Genomic DNA, 20,266 nt, shown 5'->3' with positions numbered 1-20,266 from the left:
ACCTGCCATGGGCTGCAGGCACAATGAAGACAGGTATAAGTCACTGTGCTGTTTGCTGACAGTGCACAGAAACTCCTGAATACTGCAGTGCACACTCCTACATAATTTCCAATTCAAGACGTTTCAGTCCTCCTTTAGCAATGACATGATGTGAGCTGTGATGAATACTGAATGGCTGATCGCGTGCCAGGTGTTCGGTGCCCTTTACCTCTGGATCTGTCGAAGCTGCACAGGTTGTTCAGTGAGAGAAGACTGTGGAAAATAATGGAAAAAAATACGCGTCTGATGCAATGATGTGGCCCAGGTTCAACATGGAGCCAAGATGAGATGCTGGCCCTGCACTCCAAAGCGGTGCATAACACACTGATGAGACACATACGAGCTCAGAGCCACGGGGCCGAGAGCGTGCAGAGCTGACTTATAGTGATGCGGACTGCGGTGCATTTGTTAACAGAGTACGCTACACACATCACCCTGCCTGCATAGGCTGCACGGTGGAAAATGGACGCCTAGCATCGAGAGACCAGTACAGAGAAAACTCAGCGGACTGGGACACGAATGACACACCGAGACTCGCATTCGCACACGCTGAAATAACTCTCCATCCTGGGGGAAGCGGCCGATCATGTCAGCGAACGCAGCAGATATTTTAGTCTCCACTGCTGCGGCGTGAATGCAGGCAGAGCTTAAAAACGAGCTATTAAAATGATCATTTGCATAATAGACGTTGCGGTCGCTAATTATAGGCCCGCGCAAAATAGGTGGGAATATTATCATTCAGCATTTAATCAGAGAGAGAGAGAGAGAGGGAGATGGAGAGGAGTGGTGGAAGTCTGAGAAATATTATTATTCTTTTCTGGAATTACGATATCAACACTGTCAGTAGTGTGTTAAGTTGCAGGCAACGTGAAACAAATCAATGTGCTATGAAAATGAGCCTGGATGAACTGTCATTCATTAAGCTGCAAAGTCAAAACAACAGTGTCTCAATGCAATTATAATCATTTTAAAGAAGCTTACGGCGGTCTTACCTGCAGGCTCCCTTTCTCTCTCTTTTTTTTTTTTAAATTTCCGAGCTTCGCAGCGCCTTGCACTCCCAGAGAGAGAAGGGGATGGAGGGAACAGGAGAGAGGAGGTGGACGGCGCTAAATAACGGGTCTATCGAGGCAACAAAATAAATAATTAAATCGAAAGGGGTGATTAAAAATCATGAATTTAGGAGCAAAAAGAAAAAAAAGAGTGAAGTCTCAGGTCCCGGTTAAATTTAAGTCTGAGGTGGAAAATGGTTCAGTGTGTATATATTAAAAAAAGGCTAGTACAAAACACGTCACTGAACACGGATTTGTCTACAGTGGATGTGGCCGCTGCTTGTGTGTACTCGGGGAGAATGCGTCTCCCCCTCCCCTCCGGTTGGATGAGCGCTCGCCCGCCTGTCTGCTCCTCCATCGATTTCTTCCACACTGCGCGCGGCGCGAGCAACTTGTCGCATCACACTAAAACTCCACGCTAAATGTGAATGAGGTTGGATCGTCGACACAAGATGAAATCTCCCACAGTAGCCTATGTTGTGCTACGAGATCACTACGAAGGCATGACCCCCCTCACCCCCCTCTTATATTGAGGGAATTGGTCTGGATGTGCTTATTGGAGCGTGTGCCACACGCTCATGGTTGCGCGCTCGTAAGTAGCCTATTATGACCAGCTCGTAAGTGCGCGAGCGTTATTGATGTCGATATTTCTTTTTTCCTTTGCTGGAGAGCGACTTGATGGAGCGCCAGTGGGACACTTTTCCTCTGTAGTGATGATGCTGATGATGAGGGCCGCGCTGGTAGTTCTGGGAAATGGAGCACAAGCGCAGCCCTGCAGAGAGAGGGAGAGAGGAGGAGGGGGAGGAGTAAGAGAGAGAGAGAGAGAGGGGGGGGGGGGGGGGGGGGTTATAAGACGGAATCAAACATCCACAGGTTAATATCAGTGTATCAGCAATATCAGCAAAAACGGAAATTCAGCAGTAGCGCTGTAATATTAGTGGTAAAATGATCAAATCATCTGGGGAAATTACACAGCTGGTGTGGGATCTCACTGCTGATGGTATAGATCGGATTATTTCACGCGCAGATCTATAAAAATGAAGCCAGAGCTGCTGACCTCACACAGCATTTAGTGCGCATAAAACAGAGTGAGCGAACAATGACCTTCAATAGCTTTAAAATGGCTTTACTGCCTAGTTCAACCTTTCCCTCCCCCCCCCTCTCTCTCTCCCACACACACACACACACACACACACACACACACACACACACACACACACACACACGCACACACACACACGCACGCACGCACGCACGCACACACAGAGGGGAAGAGGCAGAACCTAATACAGACTGACAGGTCTTTCATGCAGTAATGGTGATGGTGAAAAGAGAGATCCACTCAACACACACACACACACACACACATGAAACTTTGTATGTACACACACAAACAAAAGGCAGGGGAAAACAGAAGTCAACACACGCTCACGGTGTAAAGTACACTATTGCAGAAAAGTGTCCAAACAAGCACAGGCCACGGTTTAATCTCACTTGTTTGCAGCTACAGTCGGGCTTCATTCATCAGGAGAGGCGCTCGCACACAGGAAACCCTCAGTCCAGATGATCACACAGCAGAGTTTACACATTGTTTTAGTTGTATTGACTGTGGATGTTTGACTTTCTGATGTCAAACCAGGCATGCTGCACCTCCTATGCATCTATGCACATGTTTAGCATCTTGCGCTTCATTTTTAATTAATAATGGTTTCAGTCAGAAATATGTGTGTTAATTTTTTTTCTAAAGATTGATATGAGTTACAGCTTGGTCATAAACCACAACGAGGCTGTTGCACTGTACGTATTATTAGTTCACCTACACAACGCCCTCCTTTTTTGTACTTCCTTTGTGACCTTCACCAAAAACTGGCATTTCTGTCTTATTGTGACACACTTTTAAAAGACACAGTGTTCAGCACAGACATCCCTGCTTTTGGAGACAGGAATAAGTAAAAAAAATTTTTTTATATCTCTCACTGTTAATTCTTATCCTTTTTTTCAAGTCTCACTGTGATAAACACAAGTACACATGCCAGCAAATGCAGCCACACACACACACACACACACACACACACACACACACACACACACACACACACACACACACACACACACACACACGCACGCACACACACACACACACACACACACACACACACACACACACACCCATACAACACTCTGATCAATTGTTGCCCTCAGGCTGTGCTGGCGTGCTATGACTGAGGAGGGAGTCTAGTTAACACCCAGTGATTCATTGCAGTACAGCATCCATCCACTTGCAGGTTCCCTCAATCAAAGAGAGCAGCCAGAAGCCAGGACAATGTCTAATCACATGACTACAATATTGTAGTAGTAGTAGTAGTGCTATAATATATAAAATAATTAAAATGAAATGGCAACATTTTGAACATCTAACAACAGAAGTGCAAACAGAGCACAATCAACCCACATTAAAAGTTTTGTACAAAAGTGTTGTACAGCAGAGCAAAGTGAGTGTCAGAGACCAACTTTTTAAAAGCAGTGACTTTCTTCTGCATCATATAGCACCAGATTAGACAGCATTAGTATCTTTGAAACACTAAAAAAAGGATTCTTTTGCCCATTTTTTATTTTAGAAAGCTGGTAATGTGGATGAAGATCAGGCTGTTCCGCAGAAGCAAGCACAGCTACACTCTTTTATATAATCATGAGGCAAACGAATCATGAGGCTAGGGATAGAGATGGAAAAACAAAGAGTTGCAGAGATGAAAGGAGTTTAGGAGTTATAAAAGTATTATTAAATACTTCTGAGAATTAAAAGGGAAAGTTATTTTCAGCTGCTCCAAAGTCATTTAGTGAAGCACACTTTAACTGGCTGGAGAAAAAAACTTTAACAGCTACTGTTGAGGTGTGCCTGAGCAAGGCACTTGACCCCTTAACTGCAACAGCACAATCAACAAAGACAGCTGCAGGTACACTGGGTGTCATCTCAATTCCAATGTGTGCAAGTGCTTAAAGAAAAAGCAGGGGAGTGTATAACCCTGCATGTAGGTGAAACATGACATCACAATGATCTCACTTTATACTTGTGAGCTGTGAGCTATAATTTTCATCCCACTCATGCAGTGAAGGACATCAGTGTGTTTCCCTATCTCCAGCATCACAGTGATCTTTATAATGAGCCCATATACACTATTATTATAGGGATGTCTCGCTGTGAGAGATGCACCTTAAAACAAACAGCAAATGTGTCTATTATAGAGGAAAGAATTATGTTTCTGATGTGCAGGTTCTTCTTGCCTTGCTCTGGGTTTTGTGATACTGCATCATTTAACAAGCGTTCAACTTCTAGAGCAGGGATGTCAAACTCATTGTACATCATGGGCCGGACCAGTGAAACACCCCTTTCTGTCAGTGTGAAGAAGTTTAACTATGCCTTTAATCGCTATCTTGATATAAGAAAAAGAAGTGCACTTTCAACAACGTGTCTCAATTCTTCTACGTGATAAAGAAATGAAGCTGCAATAAATGAAAGAAATCGGTCAGCATGACTCTTTGTGCTAAAATTGTCAGAAATAGATGTGTAAAATTACTGAAAAAGTTCTAGTAGCTCATTTCCCACTGTCCTGTAATTATAAAACAGTTGTTGTTGTTGTTTTTTACTGTGGATCCAATGTAAAAAACAAAAAACAAAACAGACATTTCTTTAGTAAGTGGAAAAGTGTAAACTTTTCTGTCACTTAAATGTTTATCTATTAGTGTTTTATGAATAGCCAAGGGGAAGGAAAAGTTGTAAAACTTATGAAAGCACAGTTAAAAATCCAAAATGTGTATCCTTCTTCACAACTGGACTCTTTTCTGGGAAGATTCTGGCCCCCGGGCCTTATTTTGGACACCCCTGTTCTAGACCGTCTGAGAAAGCACCTCACTACATTTCAAAACCACCACAAAATAATCACGTGTGGCTACAAACATCTTACAGAAGAGCCTCCTATGTCTGCTGGTACAGGGAATCCATCCCAGAGAGAGATGCTGAAGTCTGTTTATCCGTAGTTTATTAACAGAAAATTAATCTGCAACTATTAAAATCTATAAATCATGTTAATTATTACTGGAAAAAAATCTGCATCATTATGTGAGGATTTTATGTTCCCTGCCTGAGAGCAAGCTGAATGTGTTGAAAACTCTGGAACTGCAATGAAAAATTATAACAAATTTTTAATCGTCATTTGTCGGCATTTCATAGACACAGGGATCACTCAGAGACTCATCAACACACAGAAAGAGCTCAACGTTATATTTTTTAGTTTTTCACATTATTTCAGATATTCTAAAAACTTTGTACTAATGCTGTCACAAATGCCTGCCAAACAAGCTGCAATAATAAAATGTTAAATTAAATGTTGCCTTTAATGGTGTGTGCCGCTGTTCGTTAAGCAGCAAGTAAAAATGCAATTAATACTTAGTTGTGACTTTTTCCAGATAGACATTTACAGCTACAAAGCTTTTAAAATCTTTCTAATCATTCTTTAAAGTTATGTGTCACTCCTGATTTGTATCGTTCACAAACACTCGTCTCATCATCGTCATACATTCCTTACATGAGTGTAACTTTGTCATCTGTGCTGCACCAGCCATAGACACACAGTGGAGGTCAGGGAAGCAGGAAGAGTGCATTAAAGTAGTGAACCAGACCCATGGCTGATACCGGGGTCAGTGCAGGACAGTGGCCAGTAGAGGGCATCAGCCGCCTGTATCATTGTTGGGTGGTTCCTCCTTCAAACCAGCATGCCTGCATCCTGAGGGCGTGTTGTTGACTGTGGTGTGCCTGTTGCAGAGTCTTCCTCCAAAGCAGAATGAGTCAGACCTTTCATTGATGTAATTTGTGCCAAAGCTTCATTTACAGTTTACTACAGACACCCCCGTGAGCAATTATATACAGCAAGTTAGAAATTTGTATCTTATACAAAGATGTAAAACAGTAAGTTGATTTCTCCTGACGATATTTCATTGCATCATCAATTTCTGTGTTTTTTTTATTTTCACACGATATCCATACACAGTTTTCTCAATTCAGCATTACTTAACTTCTTTTTAAAACTATTTTTAATTCATGATATTGATCACTCTAACTTGACAGTGTGAGTTGTGAAACTGAATTGATGATTTACTAAATTCAGAGAAGACAATAGAATATTTAACTGCATTTGCCATTTGGTAAAAATGTACATAGTTCATGTATCGGCATAGTATATGTATGTTAAAAAAAAAAAGCTATGTGCATTCTCTCTTTGTGAAGAGTGTTTTGCATTGTACATTTCCAAGTGCATACAAATTTCCTGCAGCACTGCAGTATCTCCGTATTATACCGCAGCCCCACGCTCTGTCTGCCTCACTCTCCCTCGCTGGTATCTCCTCTGTAACTCAGCTTAACCTTCTATGTCTTTCTAGGAATCACTTTTTCCTCCCATTTATTTCTCCCTTCTTCCATGTTTTGTCCTATTTGTTTCTCTCAGTCCACAGTTTTTGTTAAAGCTTCCCGCTCAATCTCCAAAACTGCCTTTGATCTCAGTTCATATTTGCTCCAAAACTAACATTTGAAAATATATTTGGTCTCCTTCCACTTCCTCTGACATGATCTGCAATTCAAGCTCAACATTTACTGTCATCACATATAAATGTACATGATTATGAAGAGTCTACTTTCCTTCCTGAAGCTCCTTATTCCTAACAGGGGGAAGCGCTCATGTGCACGTGTGTGTGATAATGAGGGGGAGGTACGGGTGATGGAGGCATGGCCATTGGAAGAGCCTGGCCCTGGGGATGTGAGGAGTGAGACCTGGGCAGGGTGTGTGTGGAGGGATAACCGGTAGGCTGTGGGGGCATCTGGTAGCTTCCTGCGGAAGAAGAGCCAGAAGGTGGGCTGCCTGGACCAACCGCTTGGAGGTTGCTTTTTGATGGGGCTGGCGGAGTCTGGTTAAGCTGGATGGAGATGTCGCTGGAGGCCTCAGAGGTGCTGCGTCCACGTTTTGGTGGGGGCCAGGAGGAGTCTGGTTGGAGGAACTGGCCGCTATAGTCGCTGCTCTCAGACAAGCGGGGGCGGTAGAGCGCAGGGTGGGGGCGGTACATCTCTTCTTCTGCATAACGTTTCATGAACAGATAGACTGACATCACACCGGCCCCCTAAAGAGATGAGCGAGATTAGATTATATGTGACAGTGCGTATTTTGTTCAGAGACAACATTTCAAAGAAACAGTAACGAGTAGGTGTGTGGGATGTGATTATAAATGACTAATAAAAGGAGACATGAAGAAGAATGTATAAAATAAATTTAAAGGTAAAACAATAGCCAACAAGGAGTCCGGAGAAAAGAAAAGACGAGGGAAAAATCAGAGGAGACAGTTAGTTTACACTGAATCAGCCACTGCAGCACATTAAGAGCAGGGCCACTGATGACAGGAGAGAGGAAGCTGCAGGACGGGGAGGAGGAAGGAGAGAAGGAAGGGATATGTGAAGATGAGGACTCACGTGAAACTGCACCATGCACGAATTCACACATGAGCACAGCTGTACGGAAACCCTGCTGTTCTGCATCATAACCACTAATACCTCACATTACCTTCAGAATACAGATCATCACACTCAGCAGGGAGTACCTGCACCATACAAACTGTGTTGCACGTGTGCAATCAGACACTCAAGCACACACTATAGCCCCTGTCAGACATCTCTCATATATTACAGCATCAGCTTCATGGTCACTTTTTCTTAATGCTGGCTTGTCAATTTTTAAGCAGCACAAGTTTGAACTACCTCCAGTCACATTACAGGAAAGCAGGCACAATATTACAACTTCACGTGTGTCTTCTGTTACTTTGTGAGCTGTTAAACTCCTAACATGGGGACATTTGGCATGATGCATTTTTGCTATTCTAAATCCACAAGAGACAAGAAAAGTCTTTCTCTTGAAGCCTGTGTGCCAGCGGTGTATCGCAGCTTTCTCTCAGCTGCAGAGATCCTGCTCTTAGTTACACTAGTGGAAACAACAACAAAGTGTTGATAGGACACTTTAAATTGTTGTGTTCAAAAGTGTTGTTATACTTCACAACAGTCAATACTGGCAATGTTTTTCGACAGATGTGAAGCAAACGTAATTGATTAGTGTAGGTGTGTTTCTAGGATATATATATTTTTAAGAGGAATGGCACAATAAGAAGGAGTCATAGAGACTATGGGAAAACATAAATGTCTTTCAAAAATAAGGATTGTGTTGAAAATTTGGTTAGAAGTGATCTTCAAGTCTGTTGTGTTCTGATACACTTTTTTCAATGCTCTTAATATTTTTCTATCTAACATTCACACTCTGATGGATGCATTTGGCCCAACGATAGTTGGCATGCAGATTGGAATTGAACCACCAACCTTCCAATTACTAGGTAACCTGCTTCACCACCTGAGCTACAGCCACCCAAATTTCTACAGTGCATTAGAGTACAAATCACTTTTAAACACATGTTCATAAAATGCTTTAATCAATGCAACTTAAGCACTTTATCTGCTTTATCCAGAATCTTAGAACTGTAGTAGCATGAGGAAACCAATGAAGAGACAGGGAGGACATGCAAACTCCACACAGGGAGTCCCCCGCCCACCACAAGATTCAAACCAACATCTGCTGTGAGGCTGACAGACCTAACCCCTGCACCACCAGCACAATATGTAATATAGACACAATATATTACTAACAACAGAACTGATAATGGTCGAGGTTTGGAAATAATCACTAACAGCTTCTTCTCTTCTGGGAATGCTTTCCACAAGGTTTAGGAGTGTGTTTACAGAAATTTTTGACAATTCTTTCAGAAGGGCATTTGTGACATCAGACACTAACGTTGGATGAGAAGGCCTCGCTCAAGTTTCCCTTCTAATTCATCCCAAAGATGTTCTGTCGGGTTAAGGTCAGGGCTAATCCACGTCTTTATGGACCTTCCTTTATGCACTGGTGCTCAGTCATGTTGGAACAGGACCGTTCCGAAAGTGTTCCCACAATGTTGGGAGCATGAAATTGTCTAAAATGTCTTTGTATGCTGAAGCATTAAGATTTCCTATCACTGGAAATAAGGGGCTGAGCCCAGACCTGAACAACAACCCCACACTAGAATCCCCCATAATCCCCTATACTCAAAAACTACTGGTCTCCTGGCAACTGCCAAACCCAGACTCGTCCATCAGATTGCCAGATGGAGAAGAGAAGATTCGTCACTCCAGAGAACACATCTCCACTGCTCTATAGTCCAGTGACAGCGTGCTTTACAGCGCTGCACGTGACGCTTTACTTTGTGGTTGGTGATGTAAGGCTTGGATGCAGCTGGGTGTCCATAAAAACCCATTCCATGAAGCTCTCTATGCACTGTTCTCGAGCTAATCTAAAAGAATCAGCATCTGCTGACCCTGCTTTGTGATTTTACGTGGCTTATCACTTCATAGTTAAAATGCTGTCAGTCCCACTCATTTCCACTTTGTTATAAAACCACTAACAGCTGACCGTTAGCCACGAGGAAATTTCACGCTCGCACTTGTAAAGGTGGCATGGAAGTGGCCACAGGTGTACAAAGGAAAGAACACCTGAATTCATTGATTTGGATGGGTGAGTGAATACTTTTGGCAATATAGTGCTTTTGCACACTCTGATACTCTGAGGCAGACACCTAACACAGGAATGGGAATCTGGAGATGCCCCTGATGCAGTGGGAATATTTTAATGAAGCAGTGAGGAAAATATTGTATAAGCGAACCATGTCTGAATGACAAAATGCTGTGCTTTAACAAAAAGATGAAGCAGCTTCACGTTTTCATGTCTGAAAAGGGCCTCTCACTCTCTTTCCCAAATTTTCTAACTAGCACACACAGAGCCTCGACTGACCTCTTTGAGTAAGAAGGAAGAGGCAGCGAAGGCAAAGGACCAGCCGTAGTGGTAATTGAAGAACTGCTCAGGCTCTCTGGGACGGTTCATCACCTCGTCATTAATACTGGAGATGTAGAGCACCAGCCCCACCACCAGACTGAGGCCTGCACACAGCACATTAACAATGACACTGAGCGTAAGAAAGAAAGTCACATACAAAAGTGATCCAGACAGCCACACCAATGTGTGCAGAGTGAAAGAGAAAGATGGGGAGGGGCCAGGCCAGCTAATTAGCTTTCAAAATACTTACACTGATCGAGAAATGGAAAAGACACCAGAGAGACAGACGAGAAATTTCATATCAGTTATTCACAAAGACCTTTGAACATTTTTCCTTTTACAATGAAAACAGTCTTTTTAAAAAATAAGATTCTTTTTGCAAAAAATAAAATAAAAAGAAATAAAATAGAGCATACTGTCACTGTGGATTACTTTCAGCGGCAAATGATTTTAACATGCAGTTAACATGTAACTAGGTTCAGGATTCAAAAGCACTTTTGTGACAATTTGATTTAAAAAGGATATATCAGGATATATCAACGTAACCTGTCACACCACCTTTGTGTTTTTCCAGGTTTAACCATAACACCAGTGTTTCTATAACCAAGTGCTTAACACACCTTTAACCACCTCAAACATAATCCTGTAAAAAAGTTTCAAATCCTTTAGTTTTTATGATGTGAGGATTGCAACACATTACAAGGAAAGCCACATTCTTTTTAATATATGAGTGGATGAATGAACATGCTGGCATACTGTATGTCATTCATATCCTCATCAGGCAAATAAATAAATACATAATAATAAATCTTCATTATAAAAATGTCTTATTATGCTAGCACAACTTAATTAATAACTTAATTCACTAAGACAGACTGGCAGCATGTCAGGGTATGAAAGGTGGGAAAATGAATTACTGGGAGGAAAATTATAATTTAAGTATTATAAGGTTCTCTTATAATGACTGCTGTTTCTGATTAGGTGTATGTAAGGATATTTCTCTTTATTAAACAGTTAACAGTTACTTGCTATTTATCTTAAGGCAGAAGAAGAAGAAACCCTGAAAAAAACCCACTTAAAATGTAACAAAAGAAAGAGAATAATTCTGCTCCTCTAACATAGCATGCTAATTAAAGTCATGCAGTCAGAATTGATGCAGCATGCTGTGAAAACTTGAATATGTTATAGTGAAAAATTCAGTATATTCACTGTACTGGAAACAGAAGTGCCTTTCAAACGTGAACGGATGATCTGGAATCAGCCAGAAGCATCCCATACAACATTTAAACCTCTCTTTTCCAGGAACACTTACCTGCCCTCCACCTTACTTTGGCTATGTTAAAATTATGAGATGCAACATATGGCCAACATCACAGTATCAATATTCAAAGACAGCATCATGCTGTAAGCAGCGAATATGAATATTTCACCGCAACATTCAAGTGCACTACAGGGCTGTCAAGTGCTTATGCCCTCTACGTGAATGGCCTGGTTTCGTTGTTGACTTAAATTTGAAACGCGTGGGAAATGCAGAAACCGTGCTGCTGTCAATCCTGCAGCAGAAGTACATCTTTATCTGAGTTAATGCCTGAAAATCCAAAGGAACACACAGGCACGTGCACAGTCAGAGGCAGGAAAAGAAGAAGTGTTGAGTGTGAGACAAAGGGGAAGCAAACATGAAGGTAAATGGTGCAAGGAGGCGTGCAGCTCATCTGTGGTGTGTTTGTTGGGGGAAGAGATAAACAGAAAAAGAGAGGGAGGGAAAGCGAGTAACAGAGAGAGCGGGAGAGCCTCTAACCAAGATTAAACATCTGTGGCCCCATGCTGTTTTTTTATTTCCTGCGCTGAATACTGTTATGTTAACCAGAACAGGGTGCCATTGCACCCAGCCTGCCAATACAAACTACAATATTTACCAGACTACAGCGTCAGAGATGCCAGTGGAACATCCTTCCGCACACACCACTGCAGCAACAATGACTCAGAAATAATATCCTTTGAATGAAGGGGTGAGGAAAGGAATAGGAGGAAGGAGAGGGGCTGGGGAGGGAGGGTTGAGAGGGGTGTGTAGTAGGGAAGGCAGGAGGAAGGCACAGAGAGGCTTAGTGCAGCAGAGTATGTAAGCAATTTGATACACTTGCACCTTATTATCACCCTATTATCAAAATAAAGCATAAAGTAAAACACTGTGACACTCCAGCAGAGGCTATAAACATTATGTAACCTTCATTACATAACATTTATTACCTCGTATACTCTGAAATGGCATGTCGAAGTCATCATATCAGACTCTGCGTGATACTCCTCTGAGCTCTGCAGTCACGCTTCCTCCTCAAAAGTGCGTGTTAGGAGAAAGAACCGCCAGAGAACACAAGCTCCAATGTGGCCACTGACGATCAGGCTGAGCACCAGAAACGGGAGCATTACCGCCATCTGCTGTTCAACAAGACCGGCTGCACTAATGAAGAAAATGCTGCTGAAAAACCTGCTTAAGCTGCTTAAGAAATATTCAAAGGTTTTTGCAATTTTTTTTAACACTCTTTTAAAAATATGCCACTAAAATATGGAGGAAGAGCTACTCCTAATTAACAAGTTAATAAAGTTTATACGAGACAAAGTCAAATGAAAAACCCAGCGGGAACATTCAAAGCAAATCCATTGACCTTTTCTATTGACACTCCCCACACCTGCATCACAGACCAGAAATAGAGCTGTGATGGAGTGTCTGCATGTGTGACACAGGACACACCAGGACGCTGTAATCAATCACAGAGTGAGGGAGCAGTAACAGCAGGACATGAGTAATGGGTCCCACCTGAGAGGATGAAGAAGATGCCGGACACAAAGGCCAGGATGGTGCGCTGAGGTCGGATGTGTCCGATGTTACTGATGACGAAGGCAGTGAAGACAAAGAGCAGCGACACCATCGGGAAGGGCGTGGCCGTACGCACCATCTCTGGAGGAAGGAGAGGTCACAGTGTTAAATGCACGTTTTAGGATGTGACCTTAAACTGGGGAGAGAGGAGATGATAATCTTGGCCTTAAAAGAGTTAAATTACATTATTTTTTTATGTCTTGCATGTTTCATAAGACTTATGTCTCATCCTAGATGAATTGAGCATGAATTGAATAAACTTTTTTTTTTTTTTACAATGGGGTCACGTCTACGAGGAAAGTCCTATAAAACTTGTAAAACACAAACATTTCTACTTGGAGACAACAGGAATTTGTCATTTCCCCCCCTCTAATTCCTTGTAATTTTCTTCTTTCTGACTTCTGACAACAATATATAAATAAATGGCATTACAGCAATTGCAGATATACAAAAATATAATCACTCACTCTCTACAACCCAGACAGACCACTGAGGTCACCAGGCTCAAATGTTTTACGTTTTCAGAGTCAGATCTCAGTCCACAAAGGGTGCTTTCAGTTAGTGTGGATACATTGTCTGTGCGTACATTCAAAAACAGACTCAAAACCTTTTTATTAACACAGTCCTACACTTAATACGTGCTATATAAATAAAATTTGTAGTGAAATATCTAATAGATTATGGAGTTAAATCACTGAATTTACTAATTCATTGGTAATCTACTGCAATCTGAAGGGTTTAACACAAAACACATTATACCTCATGCAAAGTCTTTACCATGAAAAAATAAAACCTTTGAATCACTGGATGAATAATTTTTCTAAATTCAACATCTTTGGATTTCTTTTTCTCAAACTTGTCAACTTACAGAACCTGCTGATGAATTTTAACACTGATGAACTGCTGCACTCAAACATCAGTACCCTCAAACAGTCAGCAGGGGGACACCGCCGCAGGCTCTCACACAGTAGATGAAGTGTAATGCCGCTGCTGTGTTTTACTCACTCAGGATGTTCGCAGTGTTTTCAGTGGTGATCTCTATATCGGGCTCGGTGAAATACTCTGATGCAACACATCTCCCATTTTCTGATCCTGTGAGCAACCACAAAAGGTGGAAAATGTTGGGGTTGGTCAAGGATCAAAGTCAGTGGTGCATGAAGAAACACACTAAAATCAAAAGAGCATGTGGGTCTCTGCAGTCCTGCTCACAGGTAACGATCATGTTTTGTGACAGCTATGATTCCAAAGGCCGGAAGGTTGCTAGCTGTCTTTTCTCTGATTTCTGCTCTCTCACTCTGTTGCTCTTTCTGTGTGTTTGTCACTGCGTGATGATCAAATATGAATTCAGTCATTCTTTGCATATATATATATACATGTGCTGTATCTTCCTACCAGCCACAAAGCAAACTCTCCAGAGGCCTGAATGGAGCGCCATCTTCACCTCCTGGCTCTGGTTCTGCTGTAGGATGATTCCCTCCACCATTATGAGCCAATAGTCCGTGGACACAGCCACCCCGACCAGCAACAGTCCGCAGGCGCCGAACACTGTGGACAGGATGGTTAACGCACGGCTGCTACACGTACTCATCTGGAAGGCAGGATGAGAGAGGCACATCAAAACTGCAGACAGAAATATAGGTAGATATGGAAGGGCTCACTAAGGGGAGGTCATTAGAGACGGGAAACTCTGAGACAGACATGTGACACGCTCACATGGGGAAAAAGAGCTACAGGCTATCCTCCTGTCCTGCCTTGTTATTGCTAAAGAAGAGTTAGTGACACATTCACTGGCAACCAATCCTGTTTAAGGTTAGAGAGGAGCCAACAAAACGAATGATGAATTCACAAATAAAATTATGAAAGGACTAAAAAAAAAAAAGCAGAAAAACAGATACACAGATTAGGAAGGAGAGTTGAGGTCTTACGTGACTCACACATGGTCTTTCTGTGACTTAATTCTGGTTGACCGGGAAAGACTTGAACATGCTGTCTGTATAGATTCAAGAGTTTCTGTGTCTGTGTAGCCTCTGCTTAATTTGGAACCTTGTTCAGTGTCATCAGCTTCATAAGTAATGGAGGCATGCGAAACACAGAGAAGGCTGATGCTTACTGTAATTTGTTATAGCTATATTGTGAGGTTTATTACAATAATGAAGATGACTTGTCAGCCTGAGAGTTTGAATATTTTCCTTTGATTTGTATTCACTGCAGTGTTTGCAAAAGTGGAGGACATCAGGCTGACGTTCCTTTCACTTTTCAAAATCTTATACTTGCCCCCCTTTGCTTTTCCTGCTAAAAATCTCTTTAAATCCAGATGAAGGAAGAGAAGAGAGAACAGCTTTCAGGTACTATGATGCACAACATGCCTAACGAGCTTAATGAGCCTAATGAGCAGACGTGAGTGTCTGCCAGACGGTCTTCACCCTGGTTTTTCCCTTACCTTATTAACACAGGTTTTTTGAGCTGCATAGTGTGTGGTGATCACCTGCAGACACTCCCACTAACTAATCATGGTGTTTGCATTTCTTTACACATTTCCCTATGTATGATCATATAATCTTTAAACATTCTTAACACTCCTTAGAAAAATATGTTTCTCTAGCTTTAGACGGCTAATTAGGTCCAACTGTCAACATTTGAAATCACTTAGATGCTGGAGATGTGTCTGGAATGACTTGCATTTATCAGCAGCTGCACACTTTTTTAGTTTGTGATTTTCACATTCTTGCAGTGTGTGCAGCAATTAAGATGAAATAAATAAAACCTGACAGTGTAATAGAAGCATTAAATAAGCACTGCAATCTGACATAAGCCACTAAAAACTACTTTAGTGTCCTAGTGCTTACTAAGGAAACATCATTTTTCAGGGCTGTGTTCATCGAAACTGTGGGCTATAGGTAGAATAAGTAATCCATCCATCCATCCATCCTCTTCTGCTTATCCAATTCAGTGTCGTGGGGCTGCCATTGTGGGAGAGGCAGGGTACACCCTGGACAGGTCACAGAAAACCATTCCACCTATTTATAATCACTAATTAACCCAACCCCACTAACTGCATGCTTTTGAACTGTGGAAGGAAGCCAGAGAGAACATGCGAACTCCACACAGAAAGGCCCTGGCCCAGATGGTGGATTTGAACCCAGTACCTTCTTGCTGTGAGGCAACAGTGCTAACCATTGCGCTCTAGAATTAAGTAGCCACTTTAAAATATAACCCTTAGCTTGCTTGAGACCAGAGTTGATTTTCACCACACCATGGATGGTTTTTCACCCTTACCATCCATCCATCCATTCGCTTCCGCTTATCCTTTTCAGGGTCGCAGGGGGTGCTGGAGCCAATCCCAGCTGTCATAGGGCGAGAGGCGGGGTACACCCTGACAGGTCGCCAGTCTGTCGCAGGGCCAACACACAGGGACAGACAACCATTCACACCTAGTGGCAATTTGGATTATCCAATGAACCTATCCCCACAAGCTGCATGTCTTTGGACGGTGGGAGGAAGCCGGAGTACCCGGAGGGAACCCACGCAGACACCGGGAGAACATACAAACTCCACACAGAAAGACCCCGGCCTGATGGTGGAATTGAACTCAGGACCTTCTTGCGGTGCGGCAACAGTGCTAACCACCGTGCTGCCGTGCTGCCCCTTTTTCACCCTTACACCATCTAATTTTGGTAAACATGTAGCAACTCATTTGGGTAGGTTCTCAGTCATCCAGGTCATGGCAATCTAAGGAGCTTGGAAAGAAAGCAAAAGAACTTCTTTAAACAACAACTCAAGCTTCAACCTCTTGTTCTTTCAGTAGAGGACGGGAGTGGAATCATCCATGTTCTTCAGCTGATGTAACACGTTGCTTTAAGGTTTGAAAAATGTGCGCTTGAGCCTTTCCTCAGCATATCACTGCTGCTCTGAGCTCTTATTTGAACTCACACTACACTGTTTCACGGTCATTAATAAAAATCTCCACAGTTTCTTGCATCACCCCTTGTAAATCCTGACCCCCTTTTTGCTGCACAGAAACTGCAAATCAATTATTCACACCTATTAAACATACGACAATACATCTGCATAAAATAATGACTTAAAAAAGTAACGCTCAGGGTCGCAAATTAATTTAACAGCGTGGGCCATTTATCGTGCACCTCCGACGGCTGTGACAACAGAAACTTTAATGTCAAATAATGACTAAAACATGAGAACCACTTTATTATTCTGCTCTCTCTTTGTATGACAAACCTTTGAGTCTTTGAGAAGTCTGGTTACAAAAAAAAGTAGTCTACTGGGGAACAAACTCTTAAAGATTAAGCCTGGTCTCGTCTTATCTGGACACCCATTGTGGGAGATGTGACCACTAAGTTCCCTCAGTTTCTATGCAGCAGCAGGGATGAATAGAGTTTCTTTTGTGCGCTAGGCACAATAATGATGTGTAAGAACAGAACTGGGTGATGGTAGAGGGTACACATTAGAGAAATAGTCTGAGAAATGACAAGTTTGGGCATCTGAAAGGATGAAAGAAGCAGATGAAGTAAGGATTGCATTACTAATGGGGCAGACAGAAGTGAGGAACCACAACCACAAAAAGTCCAGTCAGACAAACACATGAAAGATGGAAAGCCACTAAGATTAAAAGGAAAACTTACAAGATACATAAAGGGCAGGATACAAATTGGCACTGTCATCTGCCACACAAGGGAACAACTGAGGATTTGCATGGGCTTAAGCTGCACATGAGTTTCCTGCTGCCCTGGTCTTAACTTTCCTTCTTTAACTGGGGGGTCTAAATCACACGGCAGGCCAATTTCAGCTCCCGCTGCCACAGTAACAGTCGACTGGTGCTGAAAAGTTTAAGTTAAAGAGTTCAAGGCAGGGTCACCGTGAACTCAAAAACAACTCCGTGAAATGACACAGCATGATTGGAGGGATAGACCGATGAGGTATAAAGATAAGATCAGAGGACACAGAGGAGTGGGCTCACGAAGAAATAATCACACTTCCCAACTTGTTGGAGGAAATGCCAGAGTGGTCAGAAACGAGTGTGAATCAAAGTGGAGTTGCAAAATTGCACAAACGAGTTGATGTGCCCGAGTTGCTCTCCTAGGCTTGTTCAGCACCACGGACAGCACCCTGTTTTCAGACTTGTTCAGCACCACGGACAGCACCCTGTTTTTGAGCACAACGTCATAGAAACACACTGAAATCCAAGAACAACAACAAAAATACGACCTGCTGGCTCGTAAGAGATTGGGATTAAAAATTAAAAGCACTGATTTATTGTGCCAGAAATCTTCTAAAGGGCTGCTGTGGCTTTTGAAGAAATAAGCACTCAGACTTAAGATTGGGTTTGAGTTTGAAAAAAAGAGCAAAGGAGAAAAAAAATCAGTTTCCTGTTAGATTTGTGATAACAATCCCATTTTAGTGCTCTGACACAGCCCCTCAGCTCCTTCATCCTGAAAGCAATGAGCCAATTGAATTGGTTAGATAGGAGCCACAAAGGGGACAAAAGGTTTAATTCACTCCAATCTGTCACAATCTGCAGACTGACATCACCTGTAAGCCTCTCAGGAAAGAGACACCAAGAAAGAAAGAGGCAGTGATGGAAAAGAGGAGAGGATGTGAAAGAAACAACCCAGCTTAAATAAAACGAAAGCAAAAGCAGCAGAAAGAAGAGAAGATGGGGACGAACTACGTGTGGAGAGATCTTTTAAAGACAGGCACAGAAGGAGTGTATCGAGAAGATATAGGTTAACACGAGAAAAGACCTTGGCCCAAAAAATGGAAGGAGTACTCGACATGGACGCGCACGACGGGAGTGCGCGTACCCCGAATTAAAAGGTGTGCACTGGTTGTCAGCCCTGGAGAAATCAATGAAACCACTCATTAGGAAATAAAAGACTTCACGGGAACTAAACGTGGATACCATGACTCAGTAGAAGGTTTTGCTCGTGGTTTCTGCGCAGACACACTCTGACAATCCACTCGCATCATTTCTTTCTCTTTTTTTCACGGTGCAAAGCGGATAGATAAACACTGCCACTATACTCTCACGTACCCGCAAAAGAACACCCTAGTACTGAGTGAGGCAGTCACACGAGCATCTATACGGGTTTGTTTAGCCCCCCACCCCCGCAGCTGTCACACGCACTCACACGCGGAGTTTTGAGATGATAAACACAGAGCAGGGAACATGTGAGCGACTCACGTTGAAAAACCGGAATGGGTAAAATAAATAGAGCTGCTCAACGACTTAGCTGTCAGGTAAGAACATTTTTTGCCCCCCACCACCACCTCGCGTGCGCTCTCACTGGAGCACGAGCGGCTATCTTTACGCTAACACGACTTATGAATTCAGCTCTTTTCACAGCTGTCACACAGGCACGTACATTTTAAGTCGGGTTAAAAAGACGAAACAAAACGGGGAGTCATGATTATAATTCCTACGAAAAGACGCATAAATGCAGGTATTCAATGAGAGGGGGAAATACTCACCGTGCCACGAGAGTCGTGCGCACACGTCAGTAAGCCAAGAAACCTCACACCAGGGAGGCTTGCTGGGGTTTTGTCTCTCCTCTCACTCTCTTCTCTCCTTTTTCCCCTTTCCTTCTTACTCTCTCTCTCTCTCCCTGTCTTCTTCTCTCCTCTGTGTGTTTTCCCTTAAGCCCCCTTACCCATCCTCTAAAATTCCTCACTCTCTCTTTCACTCCGTCTGTCCCAGGCACTGCGGTGGATCGGTTCAGGAAGCTACTTTGGTTACCAAAGAGACATACTGTATCGGGAGCAGGGGGGTAAAAGTGTCGAAGGGAGAGAGAGTGAGAGAGAAAGAGAGAGAGTATATGTGAGTATGTGTGTGTGAGAGAGAGAGGTGGAGTGGAGTGATGTCATATCGCACTTCACTGTATAAACTGTTGTATAGTAATACTCACTCATCCTTTTTAACATCAATTTTTCTGGATGTGTTGTCACATTTAAAGAAAATAATATAGGCTTTTTTTTTTAATACTTGCTTTTGTACTCACTCTTTAAAACTCTTTGAAACTGTCCCAGCAACCTTCACAGAAGCTGCCATGAGCATACAGTTTCTATAAATTACTTGATGTCACATCTTTTAAAATGATTTTAAGGGAATAAATAACGTCCATGTGGTAAACATTTGCAATAATTTTCTCACACGATGAACAGTAATATACAATATTATATATCACTATATAATAAATATAACGTTTTCCAGCCAAGAGAAGCTGAACGAAAAAAGTTGAGGACTCATTAGTGAGTATCTTTAGGGATGGAAAGGGTGAAAAACTCCAAATTTCACACATTTGCTGTGTGGAGTTTTGAAAATAAACACAAACGATAGATTA

The 20,266-nt window shown here is 42.4% G+C and overlaps 2 protein-coding genes across 3 annotated transcripts in view; both read right to left on the bottom strand.

Moving 5' to 3' along the window:
• The window catches only part of cacng8b (calcium channel, voltage-dependent, gamma subunit 8b), a 28,374-nt gene extending 26,821 nt beyond the window's left edge, over positions 1-1,553 (bottom strand). The window contains exon 1 of the mRNA XM_085471536.1: positions 1,032-1,553. The gene's annotated coding sequence lies outside the window, so the exon portion shown is untranslated. The remainder of the gene's footprint in view (positions 1-1,031) is intronic.
• Positions 1,554-5,270: 3,717 nt separating this feature from the next.
• Positions 5,271-19,686, bottom strand: cacng7b (calcium channel, voltage-dependent, gamma subunit 7b). Of its 2 annotated transcripts, XM_085471535.1 has the most exons (6): positions 19,398-19,686; positions 14,304-14,499; positions 13,917-14,003; positions 12,852-12,992; positions 9,995-10,140; positions 5,271-7,253 (listed from the first exon to the last, which is right to left on the bottom strand). In XM_085471535.1, exons 2-6 carry the CDS (start codon positions 14,497-14,499, stop codon positions 6,798-6,800), a joined length of 1,026 nt encoding a protein of 341 aa, XP_085327661.1. In that variant the 5' UTR covers positions 19,398-19,686; the 3' UTR covers positions 5,271-6,797. The 2 variants fall into 2 exon arrangements, with proteins under 2 accessions (XP_085327661.1, XP_085327660.1); XM_085471534.1 differs by lacking the exon at positions 19,398-19,686 and having other exon boundaries at positions 14,304-14,741.
• Positions 19,687-20,266: the final 580 nt, after the last annotated feature.

The sequence above is a fragment of the Copadichromis virginalis genome, linkage group LG11 (genome assembly GCF_057382275.1).
Source record: "Copadichromis virginalis isolate Kocher_CV1m ecotype Utaka linkage group LG11, C_Virginalis_male_GT1.1, whole genome shotgun sequence".
Classification (NCBI taxonomy): domain Eukaryota; kingdom Metazoa; phylum Chordata; class Actinopteri; order Cichliformes; family Cichlidae; genus Copadichromis; species Copadichromis virginalis.
Note: the sequence above shows the minus strand (reverse complement) of the source record. Positions and strands in the feature narration are given on the sequence as shown.